General features: G+C 57.6%; 1 protein-coding gene across 1 annotated transcript in view; it reads right to left on the bottom strand.

Moving 5' to 3' along the window:
- MYO7A (myosin VIIA) overlaps positions 1-23,170 on the bottom strand; it is an 87,385-nt gene that overhangs the window by 15,158 nt on the left and 49,057 nt on the right. Inside the window, exons 16-34 of the mRNA XM_032357919.1 lie at positions 21,682-21,819; positions 19,839-19,997; positions 19,076-19,168; positions 16,986-17,080; positions 15,693-15,777; positions 14,901-15,119; positions 14,375-14,482; positions 13,296-13,505; positions 12,720-12,923; positions 12,295-12,471; positions 11,761-11,850; positions 10,235-10,362; positions 8,028-8,154; positions 7,183-7,302; positions 6,446-6,619; positions 5,370-5,597; positions 3,918-4,088; positions 1,667-1,784; positions 807-933 (exon numbers count right to left, since the gene is read on the bottom strand). Of these exons, the coding sequence (XP_032213810.1) occupies positions 807-933; positions 1,667-1,784; positions 3,918-4,088; positions 5,370-5,597; positions 6,446-6,619; positions 7,183-7,302; positions 8,028-8,154; positions 10,235-10,362; positions 11,761-11,850; positions 12,295-12,471; positions 12,720-12,923; positions 13,296-13,505; positions 14,375-14,482; positions 14,901-15,119; positions 15,693-15,777; positions 16,986-17,080; positions 19,076-19,168; positions 19,839-19,997; positions 21,682-21,819 (2,771 nt within the window). The remainder of the gene's footprint in view (positions 1-806; positions 934-1,666; positions 1,785-3,917; positions 4,089-5,369; positions 5,598-6,445; positions 6,620-7,182; positions 7,303-8,027; positions 8,155-10,234; positions 10,363-11,760; positions 11,851-12,294; positions 12,472-12,719; positions 12,924-13,295; positions 13,506-14,374; positions 14,483-14,900; positions 15,120-15,692; positions 15,778-16,985; positions 17,081-19,075; positions 19,169-19,838; positions 19,998-21,681; positions 21,820-23,170) is intronic.

Here is a 23,170-nt window from a genome sequence, read left to right on the forward strand (position 1 = left end):
TGGTCTTTGCCTTAAAACAGCCCATTCAATGTCTGTCTCCTCCCTCAACTGAAGGGGGCTGCAAGAGGGCAAGGCCTATGTTAGCGTCCTACGTCCCTGTGCTCAGCACAGGCCCAGCCCCAGCCCACAGCAGATGCTGCCCAGAGACATTCTCCTAAGCCAGGCATCTGGGGAGGGCTTGCTGGGAACACAAGGCTATTCCAGGAACCCCTCCCACCACTGCTCTAGTGTGCCCACACCTTTCAGTTTCCAGAGCTCTCCCACGGATGGTTACTTTGAGTCCTCACCACTGTTATTGAAGGCAAGTGTTAACAGCTCCACTTCAGGGGCAAGGACATGGACGTGAGTCCCACCTGAGCCCCAGGATCCCAGGCCAGGCCCTCTTTGTACACACTTGACTGCCCCTGGCTGTCCTCCTAGCTGCCTACACCCATCTCTGAATGCCAGTGACGCCCCATAGTGGCCGCTCGGCCCCAATCGGGGCGGGGCGGTAGGTGCCTGAGAGGTCTGCACAGGGCGGCCCAAACTGCTCAATCATGTGGGACCAGGACAGGAGACTACATGTCTCTGCACCTCAGTGATATCCTCTATGAGGCAGCGACTCCCCAAAGGCCCCCAGACCCCCAGGAAAGCTCCAGGAGCCCTCTCCTTTCCCCTCTGTCAGTCTGTGTCTCCATCTGCCCCTTCTTGCTTCAGACAGTGCAGAATCAGAGCACTGGGCTTGACACCTCCCTGCTGCGGGTCGTTGTGCCTTGTCAGACAGCCTGCTCTGCACGGAAGGGAGGCGTGGGAGGGGTTGGACTAACCTACTGCTGGACACGGCCATGATCTCAGGGAAAGACAGCTCCAGGAGCACCTGCTCCTGCTCGTCCACGAAGTAGACTCCCGTCCAGTTGACTGCCACGATGACGTCATTCTTGGGGAGGCTGGGGCCTGGGGCAGAGACCAAGGCAGTGACAGGGAGGCAGCCCCACTCACAGCACAGCACTTCCCAGTCCTCATGCCCCCCAGGGAGGGAAACAGATTTCCATTTTACAGATGGGGAAACTGAGCCTTGGAGAGCACAACCTCCCTACAAGTCAAAATTCAAATTGCAGTGGGAAGACAGCACTGACATCAGGAAACTTGTCTGAGTCCTGGCCCTGCCTCTGTTCATCGTGCAGCTCTGGACAAGTCCCTGCCCTGGAAGGAGGTGGGCTATGGGAAGGGAGTCAGCTGAGCCCCAAGGTTCCCTCCAGCCAGATATCTGGTGATTCTGTGACGCCTGACACCAGCACAGGGCCCAGCATGGAACAGGTGCCCGGTCACTCGGCCCCAAGGATGGCTGAGCCAATGGCCCAAGTGGGTTTGTGTCTGTCATGTCCACAGTGCAGAGTCAGTGCAGCCTAGACTCTGGGCTGCCTGCCTCTGTACACGGCAGATGCTGAATTATGTCAGCAGGCCTTCCATCGTCTCACCCAAAGTGCTGCTAAGCACCTAGACTGTCGGGAGACAGGAGCCACCCTGCACTTGTTGACCTGGAATGAGCAAGCAAGCCCACAAGCGGAGCTGGGCTGACTGGAGTCTGGCTCAGGCCATCCCTCCCTTCCGTGGTGGTCTGGAGCCAGAGTGCGGGGTGGGAGAGGGCAAGGAGGAAGGCGGGGAGGCAGGAGGGCCGGGGGGGTACCTGAAAATTTGTAGGCTTCATAAAACCTGGAGAAGAGCAGGGGCCACTTGAAACGGGCATAATTGACCACATCCTCTTTGACCTTCTGGGCATCAGTTCTCCTCTGGGCATAAATCCCCTAAGGGGGATGGACAGGGGGGAAAAAGATGTCACATCAGCTCTGTCTGGAAATCCAACATCTGTGGCCCCCAGTCCAGGAAAGCCCTGGAACTAAGGTGTCCTCCTGTGCCACCTGGCCTTGTCACACCCCATTAGCCCACAGCCAACCCCATCACCGCACAGGTCACACCTGCAGGGAGCTGCCAATTCAGCCGCGACAGAAAAGCCCACAGTCCTGGCCCACATGTGTGCAAGGCCCAAAGTCAGGGGTGAGGAGGAGGCATCTGGGATATGGGCACGTGTGGCTAAGCAGGCATGTATGTGCCACACCAGGAAGAGGGGTGGGGAAGGGACATAGAAGAGCCAGGTCACACGGAAGTGTAGAAGAGGCAGCCACTGCCAGACTGGGCTGTTAGCAGAACCGGACAGGCGAACCTGGGAAGGAGGAAGATCATCACATAGGGGAGGGCTGGAGCAGCCAGCTGGTGATGCAATGGTGCTGGCAGAAGACGAAAGGGCTGGCATTTTACTATCAAAAAATATCACTTGGAGCCCTATTAACAACTTGGTGGGGTTGGAGTAGAATTGGACGTATCAAATGGAACTCAAGCTATCTGTCATCTCTACACAAACATGAGCAAAGACACCCGTGCCTGCTATGTGTGGAGAGGGCTGGAAGCAGGGCCCTCCTGCGAGGGGACGGGGTCAGAAGAAACCACGTGTGCGTATGCGGAGAGAGAGGACCATAAAGCAAACACAGCACAGAACCACCAGTGAGTCTGGGTGAAGCAGAGGGGCATATGGTTCCAGGTTTTTGAATTTGCAACTTCTCTGTAAGTTTGAAATTGTTCCCAGATAAAACGTTTTTACCCACTGGGCCCTAAAAACCATGCTAGTTCACAGCTTTCCTCTCTATGAGAAGAATGGCCCTGGGATATGGAACACGGGCCAACAGGCTCTGGTCCGAGGGAGAGACACAGCAAACTCAGTCGTGGGCTATGAGGGGCAGAGACCACCTCTGTTCCCTTCACGGCTGTGTCCCCAGGGCCTGGTACAGTGTCTGACACATGGCAAGCACCCCAAACAGAACCAATTAATGAGCAATGGCAGCCAGCCCAGAATGTGCCAAGTGCATGACAACAGTGAACACTGAGGAGGCCCTGGGGAGGTGGGGGGCAGGGGCAGAAGGTTGGAAACTATCTGCGAGGTGGAGTGGACAGGCTTCGGCAGGTGACAGGGAGGGAGAGGTGAGGAGCAGGGGGTTGCCTGGACAAAGAGACAGAGGGCTAGAAGGAAAACTCGCATCTCTTCTGCAGGGGGCTGCAGGAAAGGGGAGGGCCTGGTGGCAGAGCCAGGCCTAGATATAGAGAGGGAGTGGGGCAGTTTCAGAGAAGAGGGGAGGCTTGTGGGCAACTCATCAGGGAAGGCAAAGACTTGGGTGGGAGAGGCACATGGGGCCTCTGGTTGGGGAAGAGGGCATGGGGTATAAAAAGCTGAAAGACTGCTCGTCTGCAGAGACCCCAGGATCTTGTGTGCAAAGATAACTCTGGTCTCCCACAACTAGGGCCAGGATTACAGAGAGGCCTGTGGGTCCCCTCCAGCAGCCAGCCCACCCCTCCTCTACTACTTGGGCAGGCCCCTTAGCTTGGAAAGAGCTACTCAGGGGTGGTTATGAGCCTGGGGCCTCAAGCAAGGGGGTCAGGGGGTCTGTCCCTAAAGTTCTCTGGGCAAGAAGCTGGGCCAGAGCTCTTTTAGGCAAAAAGAAGGGCGGGCTTCCTAGAAGCTCTCCCAGCACGCACCAACACTCCTGAGCTGCAGCTCTAGCATGCAGCTGCGGCCCAGTGCAGGGTGCCCCCCTCCCATCCCAATGCCCATGGTTTCTCTCATGAGGCCACAGGGCTGGATTTGATCCATCTCTATGTCCCTGGCACCAGCCCAGAGTAGACAGCATAGGACACAAGTGAACTGATATCCATGGCAGAGGAAAGCTGCTGGGGAGGCAGGAGGTAGAGGATGCCATCCTGTCTCCCAGTCGCCCTGCGGGCAGACACATGTCCAGTGAGAGCTTGACCTCTTTGATTGTCTGGATCCTTGCCTCCCAGCCCAGGTCACCAGAGAGTCCCTCTCCCCAGACCCCGCCCTGTCCTCCTACCTTCTTGTGGGCAGCAATGGCCAGCTGGGCCCACTTCTCAAGTGTCTTCAGGGGCGTGATCTCGCGGTCAGGGATGTAGGTGGGGACGAGGTTTAGGAGGCGCTCCAGGATCATCTCGGAGCCATAGTCTACGAAGTACTGCTGGGAGGCCAGCTCGGCCAGGTCATCCTCCTAGGTGGGGAGGGAGGGGAGGGTGCTGTTCGCACACCCTCTGGGAAGCCTTTCTGATCCCCGAAGCCCCAGGGCCCTGCCTCCTGGAGCTGTTGACCCCAGGCTTTGGGAAACTGTGCTCTCACGGATTCCCCAGAAGTTCTTGTCTGCTTAGTGGAATCATGAGTTCCCCAAGGGCAGGACCACACCCCTGCCTTCTCCTCGGTGCCCTTCACACCAGCACAGAGGCACATGAGCTAACCCAGAGAGGCCGGCCCAGCTGTTGGTGATCACCACATTCCCAGCCCGTGAGCCAGCAAAGGGGACTGACAGGCTGCCTGGGAGAAGGGGGGCCCTGGCACTGCTGGTACTGTCAGAGTGAAGGGTGGGCGCACATTACCCTCTCCATCACCACCCCTCCCTGGGATAGCCCCAGTAGTGAGAGACAAGGAGGCTGTGCCGCAGAGGCTTTTGAGGGCGGGGTGATGGGGACTGGGCATTTGTCCCTCATCTGCCTGAGGGTACATGGCAATCTGGGACTCACCAGGGCTGCAGCAGAAGCGGAAGAGAGAAAGGCTCTTGGGGGTGATGAGGGCAGTACATGCTTCCCAGACCATTCAAAGCATTTCAGAATTTCAACAACTGATACGGCTATACTCATGCCTTCTGGGTGAGGATCAGCTCCACACCACCATGACCACTGTCACCATCACCAACCCAGCACCTTCCAGGGCCACCAACCCTGCCACATCCTCAGCACCATCATCATCACCACCACTATCCTGACCACACGTCTACCAGTGCTTCCTCTGCCATCACCACCGCCGCCACCACCCACCGCCTTCCTTTCCATCACCTTTTCCTTACTGCCCCATCACAGTCACCAACAGATTCATAAGCACCATGAGAACCATCATCACCGCCAATAAAAATAACATAACACGAGTTACTACTCCATATCATTCCTGTCCTTTAAAAGGAAACAAAGAGAGTACACATTTGCAAACTCTTGTCTAAAGGACAGGGTTTCCTGGATGCACGCAGAACAAGACAGCACGTTCTGAAGCACAGACTGTACCAGGCACAAGCACTGCAGACGCGTGGACACCTTCCACTGGCAGAGTTCACACTGGGCTTCAAAGGCCCCATCCCCGTGGACAGAGTTAATCTAGAAGCAACCTCAGTCAGGCTAACCTCCACAGAAGCTAATGGTGGGTCCCAGACAGTAACATTCAGTCAAGATTCGGAACATAGCGGGCTGTGAGCTGAGCAAGATCAGGCAGAAGATTCATGGTCACTCACCTTCTCACACCTGTACTCCCCAAACTTGACCCCTCGCACCACCTGCTGGTAGATGAGGTTGGTGGCCACGTTGTCCTCGGAGGGGTTGTGCCACGGCGTGAAGACCTCTTTGCGGAAGAAGAGCCTCCAGGGTGCATTGCGTTCCTGGGCACCCTGCTCCTTGGCGTACTGCTCACACTGGGAGATGGCATCCATGACATGGTCACTGCCACTGCCCAGGGAGGACACCTGCGGGCACAAGGCTGGGGGTCACCCAGTGAAAAGCTGAGCAGGCAGGGAAGGACTTACAGAGAACCATCAACGGTGCCAAGTGTTCTTGTTCAGATGGAAAACTGGGGCTCAGAGAAAAGCACGGATGTGTCCAGGTCACCCAGGAAGCGGATCAGACCTCTGGATCCCAGCCATGGGCTCCGAGCCAGGACAGCCTTGTGGGCTTTCCCATTTCCTAATGTAAGACTTATGGGAAACCTGGACGGACAAATGGCCACTGAAAACATGGGAGCTATGTGTAGGTGAGAAAAACTGAGGCAAACTGTCGGGTAATGTGGTTCTGTCCCTGGACCCTGCCGGAGTGGCGGGGCGATGGGCATCTCTGCTATCTGTGGCACTGCTGAGTGTGGAGGCAAAATCACCCACCCCCAGCCCAGATGTGCCCAGGGTTACACACACTCTAGGTGGTCATTAACAAGCAAACAGAAACCACCATAGAAAATGGACAGAAATGTACATTCCCATTTGCAAATGAGAAAACTGAATCTCAGAGAGTTAAGTAGCTCCATGCCCCCCACACAGGTCCGTGTCTGCTTTGTTTTCTCTCCAGTACCAGGGGAGGGTTGATTCAGCCCAGGTACGTGACAGAAGCGAGCTCTGGGTGTCCAGCTACTACTGTACCACCAGATTTCTAGATGCTCTCCACATTCCTAATGAATTGGGCAGAGGCAGAGTTACCAGTGGCTGAGAAGAAACGAAGGCTCTGGAAGGTAGGTAATCGCCCGAGATGGCCTGAGTCAGTGCATGGCAGACCCAGAACAGGAACCAGGGTGGTGCCAGAAGGGGGCGTTGCATAGAGGTCGTACCTTATCAAACAGGGCAATGTAGAGGGAGAACCCGAAGCGGTCCTTGAGCGAGATCTTGTCAGCCAGCGCGTTGCAGAGCTCCTTGGCCGTGGTGGCTGAGTCGGTCAGCAGGGTCTTGGTGGTCCCGTCCATGAATGTCACAGGCAACATGATGGGCTTCTTAGACTTGGTGGCCTGAAAATGACCGAAGAGGGTTTGTGGGGATCTTTTCACTGCAGACCTGTTCACGCCCTCTGGGTTTCCCGGCTCCTTGCTCCTAGGTATTTGGAGCTGGCCCAGAGCCACAGACCCAGGCATCCCACCAGAATATCCTGACAGCTGGTCACAGGTGCCCAGGGAGCCTTGCAGTATTCCCTGCCCTGAGAGCACCTTTAAGGCCTTGAGCCTGGGCGTTGGGATTGGGAGGCCGAGCACTGCCACTGGCCGGGGGCTTCTGCCCTCACATCATGCAACCCTCACAAGACCCTAGGGAATGAGTGTCATCACTGCAACATTACAGATGAAGTACAGCTAGTAAGACACAGAGGGAATCCCCTGCCCAAGTCACTTTGATTGTGAAACAGATGGGAGTCCATTGGGCGCCTTCCTGTTCCAACAAGCCTGGGATTCCAGAACTTAAAGGACCATAGAATCCTAGAGTGGGGAATGTTTCTGGGCCACTGGAGTGCACTAGATACACACACGCCCACACGTGCACACACACATGCACGCATGCCTGGGTGGGGCCGGGGCCACACCTGCAGCTCCAACCAGCTGGGCGGCTGCGTCCGTGTCCCGTTGACAAAGGTCCTCCTGAGCCGCTCCTCACAATACGGAGCGTAGCCGGGCGGTCCCCCGTGGATGAAGTTGCGCAGGTACTGCAGACAGAGGACTGGCTGAGGGACCCCCACTCCAGCCTCCGCTCCGAGAATGTGACAACAGCCACCAGGTCTCCTGCTTCCAGCCCTTGCACCCACATTCGGGACTGGCTTGAGGCCCAGTCATCCACGTCCCTCCATTCCTTCTGGGGCTCCGCTCTGCTGCCCTTGGGATCGAGTCCATGTACCTCAGGCTGGCAACAAGGCCACCACGTTCTTCTCACCCTGTCCAGTCTCAGCTGTGCGTCCTGCTTCACCCCACACACCACTCCTCCTCTCTTCTCCTGGCCTAATTGCTAGGCCCACCTCCCTGATTCCTTCCGACTGGGAGAGCACTCTCCTCCTCATGGCGCTGGCCAGTGGGGTTGGTCCTGCTCTGACCCGCTCTGCCTCTGTGTCCCCAGCACCCAGGGCCTGGCACTGAAGTGCAGTCAAGGAAGGGACCTGAGACCCACCACAGGGCCTGCTCCAAGACCCTAAGTGGAGGGTCTGGAGATGCTGCTGTCAAACTCAGTCTCTTCCTAAATAGAAAGAGGCTGAGGGGAGAAGAGAGTGAAGGGCTGGAGCCTGGGAGGAGGGCCAGGATGGGACGGGGCAGGGGGGTGCGCTGTGGCCTGGGAGGAGATGGCCCAGGCAGGGCTTCCTTGCTGAGCCCCGCAGCGCTTCCTCCCCTTGTTCTCTCCTCGGACTCCCTTCTCGTCCCAGGAGGCCAAGAGCCTCCCTACCTTAACGAACTTCTCAGAGGGGGCGAAGCAGCCCACACAGAGAGACACGAGGATCCAGCCCCGGGCGTAGCTGCTCTTGGAGGGGTTGTGAGTGAGCTGCTTGCTGATCTGACAGTAGATCTCATCCCTAGGCAGGCAGAGAAGCAAGGAAGGGAGACAGCGTCAGAGAAGCCCAGCCCCGCCCAGCCACTGGTGGGACACACAACATGCTGTCCTCTCCCTCTTGCCCTGGACCACCCAGGAGGCAGCGGCCTGTGGCCACCCTGGGAAAGCTATGGAGCCACGAAGAGGGTCTGGCCTTGGAGGCAGATGCATCAGGCACAAAGCATGCTCCTGACTCCAATCCAGATCCACAGCCAGGTCCCCAGGACCCAGAGAGAGGTGCGCCTCTGGCTCTGGGGCATGCTGGTGATCACCCTGATGAGAAGCATGGGATGTCCCTCCTTGTCCCTCACCAGCTGGGTGGCCTAAGCAGGTGAGTTGCCCTCTCCGAGCCCTGCCTACAGTCACGGCAGCAGCAACAATTTCTACTGATGGCAACTGGAAGAGCAGAAACAGCAAACACATCTGGGGAGTCTGTCTGGGAGGTGGAAGGGGTAGGGCTTTGACTTTCATTCGCTATATTTCCATAATGTTTGAATACAGTACTTAAGTGGCCATGTATTAATTTTGTGAATCAGATCAAAGCAATAAAGGTAGTTTTGTTTTGTTTTCACTTTAAAGGGAAAGATACAACCTTCCTTGCAGGTCTTCTGTGAAGAAAAATGAGCCAAGGCTTAGAAAGCACCTGGCACAGTAAATCCTCCATAAAGGCTAGCTTCCCCCCGGGAAGTCGCTGCCTGCCAGGTCAGGACCAAGGACAGGACGTCGATAACGAAATGACCACCAGGCGGCGCTCCCGACTGAGTGTCCCTCTCAGAAGAGCAGGGCGGGGCAGGAAGGGGCAATTATCTGAATCAGCTGCTCCCAGCTCCCTGTATCTTCAGGGCTCAGGGGCCAGTGCAACTTCAAAATTAATTCTGAGGTTGCTTGCTTTTTATCATGACAAATAAGGTCATTTAAAACACACCGTACACAATCTGCCCACTGTCTGTATCACAGTCATTTCATAAAGCAAATGTAATTTTAATATCCAAAAAGCAGAAAAGGTAGAATCTTAGAACAAAAACATTTCTTTCGATAAATCAGATTTACATTATATTTTTCCAATCTCATCACAGATCAGTGAAAGCTTTCTCACTTACACTTGGGAGCTAAGGCCAAGTGAAGGGAGGGTTTAGCCATGGTCCCTCAGAGATTCAACACCCAGCCTTCTGATTCAGCCCAGGGATTCAGACACTGTGTTCCCCAGGACTGACAAGTTTAGGTCTAAGAGACAATTGGGAGGCAAATTCTTGCCCCTTTAACACACCTTGGGCAGCTACCTTTTCTTCCTGGAGGCAGGTGGCCCTGGGTGATTGACCATCTCCAGTGAGGTAGTAACTGACCTCCAGCAGCAATGCCTGGAAGGCAGGAGGTCAGGGAGACTAGGGCCTTGAGGCAAGTCTCTTCCCCTCTCTGGACCTCAGTGTTTCAGTCAGTGAAATGGGCCCAAGCCTCTGCCACAGCCCTATCCTGCTGTCCTCCCAACCAGTATGCAAAGATTCACAGGATCAGCTCTCCTAACTGGCCATCTTACACTGAGGGAGTCCTCAGCAAAGTCCTAGCTGTCTTCCCTCCACTGACTTAGCTGAGTTGATTCCTTTATTGCTGCTGGTGCCTCTTAGATCACTCTATCTCCTCCCCACCACCCTAGGGACCTGAACAAAGGAGGCCCTTGCAGGGTTCCCAGGCACATGGGCTGCAGGAACCCCACCCATAGGCTGGAGCTGGCAGGACTGGGCCTATGGCAGGAGATGCATCTGATAATGAGAACAGTTGTACCTACCATGGGGCCTGACACCCTCTCCAGAGTTCCACCTGCCCACATGCCTAGGAGGTAGGTGCTGGGTTATTCCCTCTTTATGGGTAAAGGAACTGAGGCTCAGAGAGATTAAATAACTCCATCAAAGTCACATGAGGAGCTAGCAGCAGAGCTAAACCCAGGCCTGCTTGGCCTCATCCATTGCCAAGGTGACAAGACCACAACTCGGCCCCCAAATCCCTTCAGAGCCCCAATCTGAGAAGCGCGGGCTGCCTCCCAAGCCAGCAGCTCCACAGGCACTGACCGGAGCGCTGGGCGCAGGATGCCGTTGCCGATGACGAAATGCAGCTTCTCCAGGTTGGACGTGGGCCTGTCCTCCAGCATGCTGTTGCCATGCGCCGTAGACTCCCCATCATGCAACCTCTTAGTCACCTGGACGGGGGAGGGGACAAGGCTCAGCCCGGGGCAGGGTTAAGTGAGGGGGTCCCTGGCTCATGTGGGGGTCTCCCACTCCCCTGGAGAGCAGATCCTGAGAAGGGCTGGAAGGGTGGGCTCCCCACCACCATTATGGCCCCAGCCCTGCCCCCTCCCCGACCCTGCACAGAACTGACATGGCATCAATGAGGCCCAGACAGTTGGGCAGCACTGGCCTGGTGCCGCCTGCTAGGGACCAGGCTCCTTGGCAGGTTCCCTGAACCCTCCGCCTCCTCCAGTGAAGCCCTTTCATCCAGGACAAGGACCTGATCCTCTGACTCTTGGTGGGACCCCTATCTCTCCAGGGTGGGCCACAACTCTGACACCAGTATACACCATGGGTCCAACCATCCAGTCACCATCTCCAATCCCTGGGGCCCTGGTGTCCATGTGAACAGTTCCAGGCCTGGGTTCTGACAGATGCATTTCTCCTGTCTGTTTTCACACAGCCCACCGTGCCAGCCCACACCCCGCCTGGAGCCCAGACTGAGAGGGGAGCGGTAGAAGTGTGCCCCTGCAGGCAGAAGGGGTGGAGGAGGGCCTCACCTCCATGGAACACCCACAGCTATGCTCTCACGCCATCTTCCCTGGAGCCCACTGGTGGGCATTTCCACCACCCGCCCCCACCAAACCAGGCCCTTCAGATACCGGCAGCAGAGCTGGCATTCAAATCTGGGGCCACGTGGCTGCAGGACTAGATTTTGAGCCTCGGATGGGGAAGAGGACAATGGCAGAGGCAAAGCAGACTACAGAAGCCCTAAGGAGGAGCATGACTCTACTGTAGAGCGGTCTGAGCAGGCTTCCTGGAGGAGGTGACGCCCAGGCAGAAAAGAGGAAGGAGGAATTTTAGACAGAGGGACTGATGTGTGGGAATGTAGGGGGATGAGGGAGCCAGTCCCCTCTACTGCAGATGCCTTGGTTATTGTCTGCTGCCCTCCCCTCCTGCACAGTCCTGGAACACAGGGCCAGGATGGCGCTCAGAAGAGGACAGGTGACTGAATGAGAGTTCAAACAAATTAGTAGTGTTAACACCCCATGGGCACTCTTACCCCCAAAAGTTTGTAGAGTCTGAACAGTCCTTGGATCAAATGCACTGGGTCCCTGCACTGGCAGGAAATGTCCTCCCTCTCACCATGTGCCACTGCAGCCCTCTCCAGCTCTCCAGGCCCCTCTTCTGGGAAGTCCTCCTGGATCTGGCCCCAGCCTGAGCTCACTGCCCCCTTCCATGCACTTCTATCTGCCCAGTGGCTCCCTACACGGTCCAGGCCACTCCCCTGGGAAGAGGCTCCCTGTCGTCCCCAAGCTCAGCCAGGCCCCACCCTGCGTTTCCTCAGGCACTCCAGGGTGTGCCCTGACCTCCTCTGTCAGTTTGGACTTCTTCTTCAGGGTCAGGTGCACCAGCTTGTGCCGCATGCTGCTCTTCTTCTGCCCCTCCGGCAGCTGCGTCTGTGGGACAGACAAGGTCAGGCTCAAGTGACTGGGCCCCAAGTAATGACAAGAGCAAAGGACACCAGAGCTACGGCTAGAGGCTGGGCTCACCTCCACGCTAATGTTTACGAGGCATACCCCACGCTGCCACCCTCTCATCCCCCACTTCCTGCACCAGCCCTGTGATGGACAGGAAAACAGAGGCTCGGGAAAGCTGCCCAGAGCTTGCCCCTGCCTCTGACTGCACAGATCTCGGCCAACCATGATCTGCATTTTGCAGTTTGTGGAATGTGTGCACATTTGTTCCCACAGGTAGACAGAGGAGGGGTGGGGTCAGGGAGGTGAGGTAGAGGCCAATTTTAGGATGCTCCTTTTGGGGAGCCCCTGAGGCTGGGGACACCAGGCGGCCATTCCAACAGGCCTGGGAGGACATGGACAGACCCGTTGGGGGCTGGGCCTCACCTCACCCTCGCCCTGCAGGGCCTGCAGCTCCCTCTTGTAGGTCTTCTTGCCCAGGGTCTCGTAAATCTTGGTCATCACGGGGATCTTCTCACTGCCATCGCTCATGGCTGTGTGGTACTTGGGCTCAGGGAGGTCCCCCATGAAGCGCAGGATGGTGATCCAGACCGCCAGGGCCGCCTGGGGGCAGAGCCACATCAGGGCACACTGACACAGCGCCTGGCTGAGCCTTCCCAGTAGGCCAGGGCGGCCTGGGGAGGGGACTGCAGGGGGATGCCGGGCTCCAGTGCTGGAGCCGAGTTGCTCCCAAGGAGCTCCGCTGCTCTGTGAGACTGTGTGCATGTGGCCCGGGCATCAGGGTGAAGTCCGTCCTTGTCTTGCCCCCCAGGGACCTGCCACCTGGGGACCCATGCAGCCCCAGCCCTCACCAGCTGGTCGCCCTCATCGTCGTGGAACAGCAGCGGCTGCTTGAGCGGTCGCCGGGTGTAGGTGTGCGTGGTCGTGCCCTGGAAGTAGGTGGCAGCGAACTTGGCGAATTTGTACTCGGAGAGGTCTTCCTCGTCCTCGTCAGGCAGGGGAAGGGCTGCGTCCAGGTCTTCCTCCACCATCTCTCCGCGCCCATGCTCCAGATCCTGAGGAGGCCAGAGGGCTTGCCTGCTGTGGGAACAGACTCAAGCCAAAGCCCTCCCCCAACCTGTCCCTGTGGGGCCAGCTCCTCCTGCACAAGGGTGGAACTGGGTCATGCTGTTCAAGACCCAAACAGAGCCTGGCGTGTGGTAGGTTCCTCGATACATGAATGAATGAGTTTGTGAATGGCCCTGGAGAGAGACAGTGACTGTTGAGGTCACACAGCAAGCTAACAGCTGGGCAGGGGCAGGGGTCGCACATCATCACTGCTGCCCTTTGCTCAGAGGGGACCAGATGAACCTTAACATAAAGAGGAACCAAAGGAGGGAGGGTTATCACACTGTGTCCCCTCCCCACCCCTGTCCTCACTTTGGTACCTCAAATCCACTAGGCGCTTGGCCCTCCTGGCCTGGCAGGCCACCCGAAGTCCCCAAAAAGCCAAACATCTTGTCCACCATGTCCGAGTGGTTGATGGGCTCGTGGCGGGCCCTCTCCATCTGCTCCAGGAGCTCCTTTTTCCTCCGAGCCTCCTCCTTCTCCTTCAGCTCCCGCTCTGCGTCCTCACGAGCCAGTTGTGCCAGGCGCGCCTGTCCGACGTGAGATGGGGGGATAGCCTCAGGGGGTAAGCCCTCCTCGGGGAGCCCAGGAGTACCCCTGAAGCAGCCAGGCCTTGGTCCCCACCTCCAGACAGCTGGCAAGGACTGAGCCTCGGGCTTTTCCATCCTCAGCCTGGCTCCATCCCACCCTCACCCTCCAGAGCAGACAGAGGCCCAGAACCCGGCTGCTGAGAAGCCTCCAGACAAGCCCAGAGCAATGCTGTCGCCCTTCAGGGCTCAGCTGGGAACCATCTCCTCCAGGAAACCTGACGGTGCCTCCCACCTGGAGGGGACCCCCACCAACCCAGAAATCCCACAGCCGTTAGGTTGAGGCTCTGGACCAGCCCTGTCCAGTAGAAATCAAATGCAGGCCATGTATGTAGCAGCTTTGTTTAAAAGAGTAACAAGAAATAGTTGAAATCTCTATTAATAATATATTTTCTTTAACCCAGTATTTCCAAAATGTTATGTCAACATTTAATTCTTATTTTTAAAATAGTACTGGGAGTTTTCATATCCTCCCCCCCTTTTTTTTTTCTTGTCTTCAAAATCTAGTGTCTGTTTTACACTTAGAGCCCCTCGCCATTCCAAGCTCTCAGCGGCCACATGTGGTAGGGGGCTCCCAGGCTGTGTGCTCTCACCCCGACTCGGGTTTTTTATGCCCATGTTCTCTCCCACTGGGAAAAGTGTTCCTGAGGGCACGACCCCCTCACTCTGCAGCCACAGCCCCCTGTCCTCAGGCTCCCCCTGGGACAAGCGCCCGCCGCTCAGACCAGGGCAGGCTGCCTGCACAAGGAATGGTCCGCCAGTGCTGTTGGGCCCGTGAGCAGACACCCATGGGGCTGGGCCACTCAGCTCACCTGATGCTTGCGCTCGGCCTCCTCCTTGGCCCTCTTGGCGCTCATCTCCTTTCGGAGCTTCTCCTCCTCTGCCAGCCGCATCTTCTCAGCTTCCAGGCGCCGCAGGTACTGAGGGAACGGGCCGCCAGCCAAGTGAGCACCATCATGGTACTGGCTGCTGGCCCCCACCCACCCCACCCTGACTGGGTTCTGGGATGGCGAGTGACCCTGCCAAATGATTTGGCAGACAGGGCAACTGAGGGACCTGAGAATTTCTCCTGGTCACACAGCAGGTTGGGGGCACTGCTGATTCCCAAAGCCAACCCAGATTCACCACAAGAGTGACTGAGGCCCCGGATCCCTCCCTCAGCTGGGAGGAGGGAAATAAGGAGTGTGATCGTAGCTTCTCCAGGTCCCCTGACGAGGCAGGGTCCTGGATCCCCTCTGGAGGTATTGGCCTCGGCTGACAAGCAGGGGTGGTCTGCTGGCCTGAGGCCGAGCAGCACCCTGCAGAGGCCGCAGCCCACCTGGGGCTCAGAGCCCTCACCTCAGCCCGGAGGCGCCGGTGCAGCCTGCGTGCGATCAGGCCCCGGGCATAGGCCTGCACGGTGAGCACGGCCCAGAGCCGGTGGCGGAAGGCCTTGCGCACCAGGTAGGCACGGCAGCGGGCCTGGAACTTGACGATGCGCTGGCGGGCCAGGCGGTACTGCTGGTGCAGCCTCCGGGAGCGGTGCAGGGCCTGCAGGCGCAGGAAGCCCAGCCGCATCTGCAAGGAGAGCCGGCAGCTCAGAGCCTGCCAGCCCTGCCCACGGGACAGTCCAGCACAGGGCTCCAGGCTGACTGTCCCAAACATAGCTCTGCTTTCTCTAGGACCAGGGCTCCCCAGAGTGAGGCTCTGTTTCCTCTCAGACAAGAGTTCTCTAGGGAGAGGCCTTGGCTTCCCTTGAAGGAGGGCCCTTACCCCCAATGGATCCCCATTCTCAGACTAGGAGCCAGCCCCCTTCCTGTCTGCCTCCCCAGCTCAGCGCCCAGGCCACAGCCCAGTTACTCTGCAAGAGGTCATGTGACACCGGCTCCCGGCCCCCTCCACGGTCTCTAATGGCCCAGGTGCTCCCAACCCATCAAAACATTCCAGAAGAAAAGCCACAGACTTTGCTGACCAGATGGAAAGAGCCACAAGAAGCCGACTTGGACTTTGGGCTGGAGGAGCGGGAACAGCTAGCAAGGACAGTGGCAGGAGGCCAAGGAGGCCTTGGGCACAGAGACAACCTGCTGCTGCAGCAACAGGGCCGGGTTCAAAGGCCTGGTGGGGCAAGGAGCAGCCCCCAGGGAGGCTCACAAGCTCATAGTTCCTCCGGCAGTTGTGGCCCCGCCAGTGCCTCTGGATCAGTGTGGCAGCATTCTTCAGCTTCAGGAAGTTAGATCTGAAATAGCATCATGGTACAGAGGCTCTTAGATCTGAGAAATCGTGCCCAGAGACAGCCAGGGGACTGGTGGGGTTTTGGTGGGGTTCAGGAGACCAGGGCTGAGTCCCAGCGCGGTGTCTCCCAGCTATATGACCTTGGGTAAAGGCATACGACTTCTCTGTGCCTCTGCTTCCTCATCTGTAAAATGGATACAATACCACCCACCCTGAGTGCCTCACAGCCTCGTCACCTATGCCCACTAAGGTGGGCATTCAGAAGGCATTTACTGAATGAAGAAACATATGAATAATAAGTGAAATGATATAAAGATTAAAACCTTTGAACACTGTGAACATCACTTATTACTAACTTGGCCATTTTATAGACAAGGAAAGTGAGATTTAAGGAGTCTGGGACTAGAGCCCATGTCTTCCACAGGACTCTGAGCAAGCACAGTGCTGACCCCCTGTCCATGTGAGGCAGCTTGTATGGGATGACAGTCCCCTGTGACCTGATGGAGGACAGAGAGACCACACGTCACACAGCAGGTGTCTGCTGAATGTAGACGTGAACAGTGGAGGGGTGAAGGTTGGGTATGTCTGCGTGGGACAGAGCCGGGGAGCTGGTGCCTGGGTGTGCATGAACAAGCAAGCAGCTGGGGGTAGGGATGAACAGATGGGCGGACAGACTCATGGACAGAAGAACAGAGGGAAGGGCAGATGAACTGAAGGATGATGGACAGACAGACGGCAGAGGGAGGGAGGGAGGGGCAGGTTGTGGAGTTGTGGAGCCCAGCTCACACAGCAGAGTAAGCCCTGCCCAGCTCTGAGCTGTCCCAGCCATATACATGCCCCTTACAGGGAACACGGGACATGCTCTGTGAGTCACAAAACCTCAAATTTCTTCTCTGGGAAATTTCATCAGGCATCCAAGACACTGGAGTGTCACCCAGGCACCTCACAGATCCGTGTGTGCATGCCGGTTTGGAGGGTGTGTTCCATGTCACTGCGCAGACGGGGCCCAGGCAGGGCTGCGTGAGTCACATGTCTGTGGTCGTCAGTGTTTGCACGATCGTGTGTATACGCTATGCACATGTGTGCTTGCTCCTGTGTGTGCACACAGGATGTGTTTATTTCTGGTGTTTGTGCAGGGGACAGAGGCAAGGCCAGCACACGTGCACACGTCTGTATGTGGGCCAAGGTGGGGGAGCTGGTCCCGACACATACCTGTCTTTGAACCCCCGGATAACCTTCTGGAGGAGGATGACTCTGTCGGTGATGGCCTTGTCCCGTTCCACCTCCAGCAGCATGTCGTGGTGGTCCTGGAGGGCAGAGCTCCTGAGCCAGACCCCCATCCTCCTCACAGGTACTCCAGCTCAGCCCCCGGCTGCGGCTGCCCTATGCAGGCCCTCCCTCCCTTCCCATGGAGGCCAGGCCGAGAGCTCCCTGCCCTGCTCTGGCCCCATTGGTAGCCTCCCATGGCCACAGGGACCGACCGGGCTCAGGGCCATTTCCCAGAGGCCAGGGTGGGACAAATGGCCCAGGAGGAGCTAATCTGACTAGGCAGGATCCAAGAGCCCACCACTCACACACTGGCTTCATCCCTATGGCCCTCTCTGCCGAAGCCCCACTTTCCTCAATGTCTCTGTCACATGGCTCGCCGACCTGGGCCCTGCCATTTCTCTCCTGGTCTCTCTCACTCCTTGCTCCTGCCCTCCTTTAGGGACGAAACCCCCCAAAACATAAACCTTATGATGACCTTAAAGTGACACCCCTGGTTCCTGGGGTCAAGACTGGTGTCCCCCTTGCTACCCCCCTGCACAGCCCAGGCCCTGCGGACTTCTCTGAGCCTCTCCTCCTCACTCCAGTTAGACAAAACCACAATATATGGTCCAGACAGATGAATGGAAGGTCTCCAGGCGCCAACACCGTGCAAAGTGCTGGGGTGGGGACAGGGGCCCTGCCCTGGGGAGATGGAGCCACATTTGTCCAATAACCCCAGACCACATCACTGTGGACGGGGCCACGGAGAAGCAGCTGGGCGGAGGCTGTCCGAATGAATGAGTGTATGAATGAGAAGTCCATGTCTGGGCTCTCGAAATGACAGCACATTTCTGGAGAGCCCTGGGAGGTGACAGTGGGGACAAGAATGGTCCTCAGCGCTCTCTGGCACCAGACACCATCCTGCTGCCCCTCTCCTCCCTTCGCCACACAGGCTAGAAGCCCTGCTCTCCACTCCAGGTCAGGGCCCTGCTTGGGCCATGGGCTTCTCCCCTCTGAGCCTCTGAAAAGGGCGTGACATTCTTAACGTCCCAGGGCCACTGTGAGAACTAAACAAGTTGCTGGATAAAAAGCACCCCCTCCTCGCCCAACCAGGCCTGCCACAACAAAGAATGCTCTTTGAAAAGGCTCCAGCAATCTGAGCAGGCAGGGCACAGTGGACATGTTTTTCTGACAAGGACATGAAGGCCTGGGGAGATGAAGGGACTGGCCCATGGCCCCTGAGCCAGGGAAGAATTAGAGGAGCCCAGATTCCCTCCAGCTCTCAGTTGGCTTTTCCCTTCCCTCCCGCAGCTATCCCCAGCTGCCAGGGCCCCACCCACCCATGGGAGGAAGGAGCCCTGCCCCTCGCCCAGGACAGCGGAAATGGAAATGGAGAAGCAAGCGGGCTGGGAGCTCACACTGTCCCTGCTACAGCTGCCAGGGCCCCGCCAATTCCCAGCAAGCTCTATTCCAAGACCAAGACACCACATGGCCCAGCTCCCAGCCCTGCCCCCTCCCCAACTGTCTCATCCTAAAGTCCGGCCCCATTGAGCTCCAGGTGTTGCTCAGGGATGGTGTGAATAGGACCCTGTAGATGACAGAGGAGGGGGCTGTATGTGGCCTAGCACAGCCAGGATGAGCCCTGCCTGGCAGGAAATCACAGGAGGGGGCCTTAAGATATACTCAAGAGCCCCCTGCCCCCAAACACATCCCATTTTACAGATGGGAACATGAGGCTCAGAAAGGACCAACAAGCGGCCCAAAATCCCAGGGCAGACAACCAACCACAGGGTTCTGATTAAATCCAGACCTCCCTGGTGAACCACCTCTGACCTCACCCCCAGATCATAGATGCTCTTAAAACCAATTTCCCATCCTCCACAGAGGAGACCTAAACCACCCCCCCATCACAGACCACGGAGCAGGAACATCACAAAGGCCCAGCGCCGACTGACCTGATACTCAAGCTTCTTTTCAGAGGCCCCAGGACCCCATTCTCACTGCGACGGGAACTCACACACCCACGAGGCCGACAGAGCAGAGGCTACGCTCACCTTCAGGAAGATCTTGGTTTTGCCAATCTGCCAGTCATCGTGGGTGCCCAGGACAGCCTCAGCCATGCGTTGGCATGTCCCCCGAAGGTCGTCCTAGGGGTGCACAAGGGAAGGGACAGCCCCACCAGTGAGATAGGCCACCGAGTGTCCCTCCCAACGTCAAGAAGCAGGACTCTGGGGGTGCCTGGGTGGCTCAGTGGGTTAAGCTGCTGCCTTCGGCTCAGGTCATGATCTCAGGGTCCTGGTATCAAGTCCCGCATTGGGCTCTCTGCTCAGCAGGGAGCCTGCTTCCCTCTCTCTCTGCCTGCCTCTCTGCCTACTTGTGATCTCTCTCTCTGTGTCAAATAAATAAATAAATAAATAATCTTTAAAAAAAAAAAAAAAAAAAAGCAGGACTCTGGCTCCAGCTCTGTGCCCCTGACATGCTGTGTGTCCCTGGCCAGGTCCTGCCTTCTCTGACCATCAGTTTTCTCCTCAGCTGGGCCCGATGATGGTAAAGTCTTCTCCAAGGCTAACATCCAAGGCCCACTGGGCAGTGCTGGTGTTGTCCACTACCCCACGTGCGTGAAGGCCACACCAGCTGCGCACGGTGACCCAAGTCCTTGGAAAGACCTCTACTGGCCCATCCCTGACTTCCCCAGACACACCCTAGGTGGCTGAGCTAATGTGGAGCCTAGCACGCCGGCCCCATGAGAAAACAAGGGCTCTTGCCCAGCCCAGAGCCGGCCCCTCCCTCCTGCGATCTCCATCGCCAGCCCTGTACCTGCTTGTAGGCGGGCTTCACCCCGGGCAGGAGCACACGGTAGCGCTCCACAAACTCCACGAAGCTGTAGCGGATGGGGTAGCCCGCCCGGCGGATCCGGATGGTCTCCATCATCCCCGAGTACCGCAGCTGGCGCACGCACAGGAGCCGGTCGAACAGCTGCCGGGCGCAGAGCCACGGGCATCAGCACTGGTGGCTCCTGGGGGCACTCAGTCCCACTCGGCCTTTCCCCAGCCACCCGGCAGATGAGAAGCAAGGCAGACTGAACCCTGGGCTCCCATTTGAGCCTACTTAGCAGCACAAAATGAAACCCTCCTGTGGGACAAACTGCATCTTTGGGGGCACAGAAGAGAAACAGCCTAACTCCCTTTGGGCTACCTTGAGGGGGCTCCTTGGAGGAGGTGGCCTGGGCTCTTACTTGTCAGGTGAAAGGGCACTAGAGGCGGCAGGGGGGACACGGGCAAAGGTGTGGCAGTCTGAAGCACAGGAATGTTTGGGGACTTTATGGGGACTGAGGAGGCTAATGCATGACAAGGTCATGGTTGTGCAGGTGTTGGGTGCTTGTTCAACCCCACAGCAGCTCTTCCAACAACTTCTGGCTGCTGGCAATAAGAAGCCTTAAGGAAGAGACAATTGTCCCCATGGGCACAGAGTCAGGAGGTTGTAGAGGGACTGGAGAGTGCTCAGAGGCCAGGCTGGGGGCAGCAGGGAGTAACCAGGTCGGAGCTGCATTTGAGACCCACTGGCTCTCACTGCAGTGAAGAGGGAGCTGGAGACCAATGAGAAGGTCCTGCTGCTAAGGCTCAGGCAATAGATGCTGAGGTCTGGGCCCAGAGAAGGTTCTGGAAGCATCTGAGATCAGGAGAGAGGTTACCCAACTAGCTTGGCAGGGCCCTAGCCTCCTTCCCCCAGACTTCCTGCCCTAGATGGGGAGCGAGAACACTGTGTAACCCTCATGCCCCAGCAGACCCAGTCCTGAGCCCCATGGGGGACAGGCCAGCCCACTCTGGGCAACGTTTTCAGGCTGGGGGCAGGACCAGCATGCAGCTGGCTGGCTTCCGCCACCTGTTTCCTCTCCCTCCACGCACTTTCCCTGGCCCAGCACTGGCCTCCCTCCTTCCGTCCCTCCCCAGACCCCTCAGGCCCCAGCTTCCCTCCTGGGCCTCTGGGAAGAGCATAGTGGTAAACAACACCTCCCAGAGCTAAGGAAAGAAAGGGCTCAAATGCAGGGTGGCCTGGGCTCCCAGCTTCTGGCCTCAAGCCCCTCAGGCTCCGGGTCTGCAGTTACACATCTCAAATGTGGAATTGCAATGGTCCATCCCTCCTTCCCAGGCTGTTAGGAAGGTGGAATAGGGCTGTGGAGAGACTCTGGCCCATGTCAGGCACATAGAAAAGGGCCAATCAATGTCATTCAGCAGAGTCAAAAAATGAGGGCATCCCCAACAAGTCAGAGGAATCTGGGAAGGCTTCAAGGAGGAGGTGGTGGTTGGCAGGATGGAAGAAGAGGAGGTTTTCAAAGTCAGGGCCACAGCAAGAACCACAGCTGACTCCTACACCAGGCAGTCTGCATGCATATTGCATGAACGGCCCCGGGAGCTAAGCCCAGCTAAAGGCGGTAGAGTCAGGATTTGAACCTGAGTGGAGCCCGCTGCAGTCAAGGCTATTTCCAGGAGATCTGCTACCTCCAGTAAGTCGGAACTGGTTCTATAAGCCCCTCAGGTGCCCTACTATTCCCCAAAGAGGACAAAGTCTCAGCCCAGCCCTCACCCTGCCGCTTGGCCAGGTGTCCTCCCTGCCCCAGGTTGTGCCCCGGCTGGCTGGACCAGGGACCAGGGCCACTCACCATGGGCTTCTTGAATTCATTGGGCTTGATGCAGCGCACAAAGAAGGGCTGGCAGGCACCCAGCGTGCGCATCAGCAGCTCCAGCGACCGCTTGAACTGGCTGCTGAGTGTGGGCGAGCGCTTCCTGGTCTCGGCGCCCTGGAGGGACGGACCACAGGGATGGGAGGGGCTGACCTGTGCCCCCAGCTCTCCAGGAAGGGAAGCAGCAGGGGAGGTCAGCAGGCTTCAGGCCTGAGGGAGGGCCGCCCCTGGAGAAGCTGGGTAGCAGGGCACTTGGGGTTTTCCTGTAACTGGCCATCTAGGCTGGCTCTGGGCCCCAGAGGCACCCCTGGGGGCACCCCCTGGGACCTGGGTCTGAGGGAGCACTGGGGGACTGGGTCCCGCCCCCCAACACTGCCAGAGTTGCTGGAGGACTCTGGGCAAGGCCCAGCCCCTCCCAGTCTCCATTTTGCCTTGCTGGGAATAAACGAGTGGCCGAATTTGGTCATCTCAGGACACCTGAGGTCCTCTCTAGAGATGGGTCAGACAGACCGACATTCAGACCCCCAGGCCCACTGCCTCCTAACGAAGTGATCTCACACACTTCGTTGAACAGCCCTGAACCTGTTTCCTAAGTGGGAACAGTGCCACCTCACCAGCTGTGACGAGGGCTGTGATGGAGGTGAACACAGAATACATCTCAGTAAACAGCAGCCTGGGACCCCATGTGTGTGCTGGGGTCGACGGGGGTGCTCATTGTGCCCTGTCCCTTCCCTATGGGATTAGCTGGTCAGCAGCAGGGTCGGATAAGCCTCCTAAGGCACACAGCTGGCCTCCCGCTGGGTGGTCCTGAAGCCCAGATGCTCTGAGGCCGGCTGGCCAGCCACTATCTGGGTGAGCTGGCTAGCACCCCCTCCCCTGTCGGGGTCCCCATCTCAGAATGCTGTGAAACGAGGCAGGGGTGCTAGGGGAGGGCCTGGTCCACAAACAGGAAGTAGGGCATCTCAGACCAACCCTGTGAGACTAGACCTAGAAATCAGACTCAATTCCAAAGTATTTTGATGTTGTTATTTCCCTCCCAGCTGCATCTGTGTGAGAATTTGTCAGTGAATTTAATTATTATTGTAAGGTTTTGTATTTTAAATGAGGCCTAATTTCATCTGACATCCCTCAGCCCTGCCAGCCAGGCATGCACGTGTAGCGGTGTGAAGTGTATGGTGCGGTGGGGGCAGCAGCGTGTGACACAGACAGCAGTTAGACCATATGCCCCAGACGGAAACAGAGCTTGCTGGGAAACAGCAAACACTCGCTATTCTGAAACATGCCCGGTCTCTGAGTGCAATTTGGCACAGGTTCTAGGATCTCGCCAGGGAGGCTGGGGAGTCTGCAATGGGGTCAGGTGACTGTCAGGTCTCTGACCCCCATGACTGTCCCAGAACCTGACCCAGCCGCAGCACCGGACGACCCGCGGCTTGGAGGGGGAGCGGGCCGGAGCGGGCTTCACCCAGCC

The sequence above is a fragment of the Mustela erminea genome, chromosome 9 (assembly GCF_009829155.1).
Source record: "Mustela erminea isolate mMusErm1 chromosome 9, mMusErm1.Pri, whole genome shotgun sequence".
NCBI classification, from domain to species: domain Eukaryota; kingdom Metazoa; phylum Chordata; class Mammalia; order Carnivora; family Mustelidae; genus Mustela; species Mustela erminea.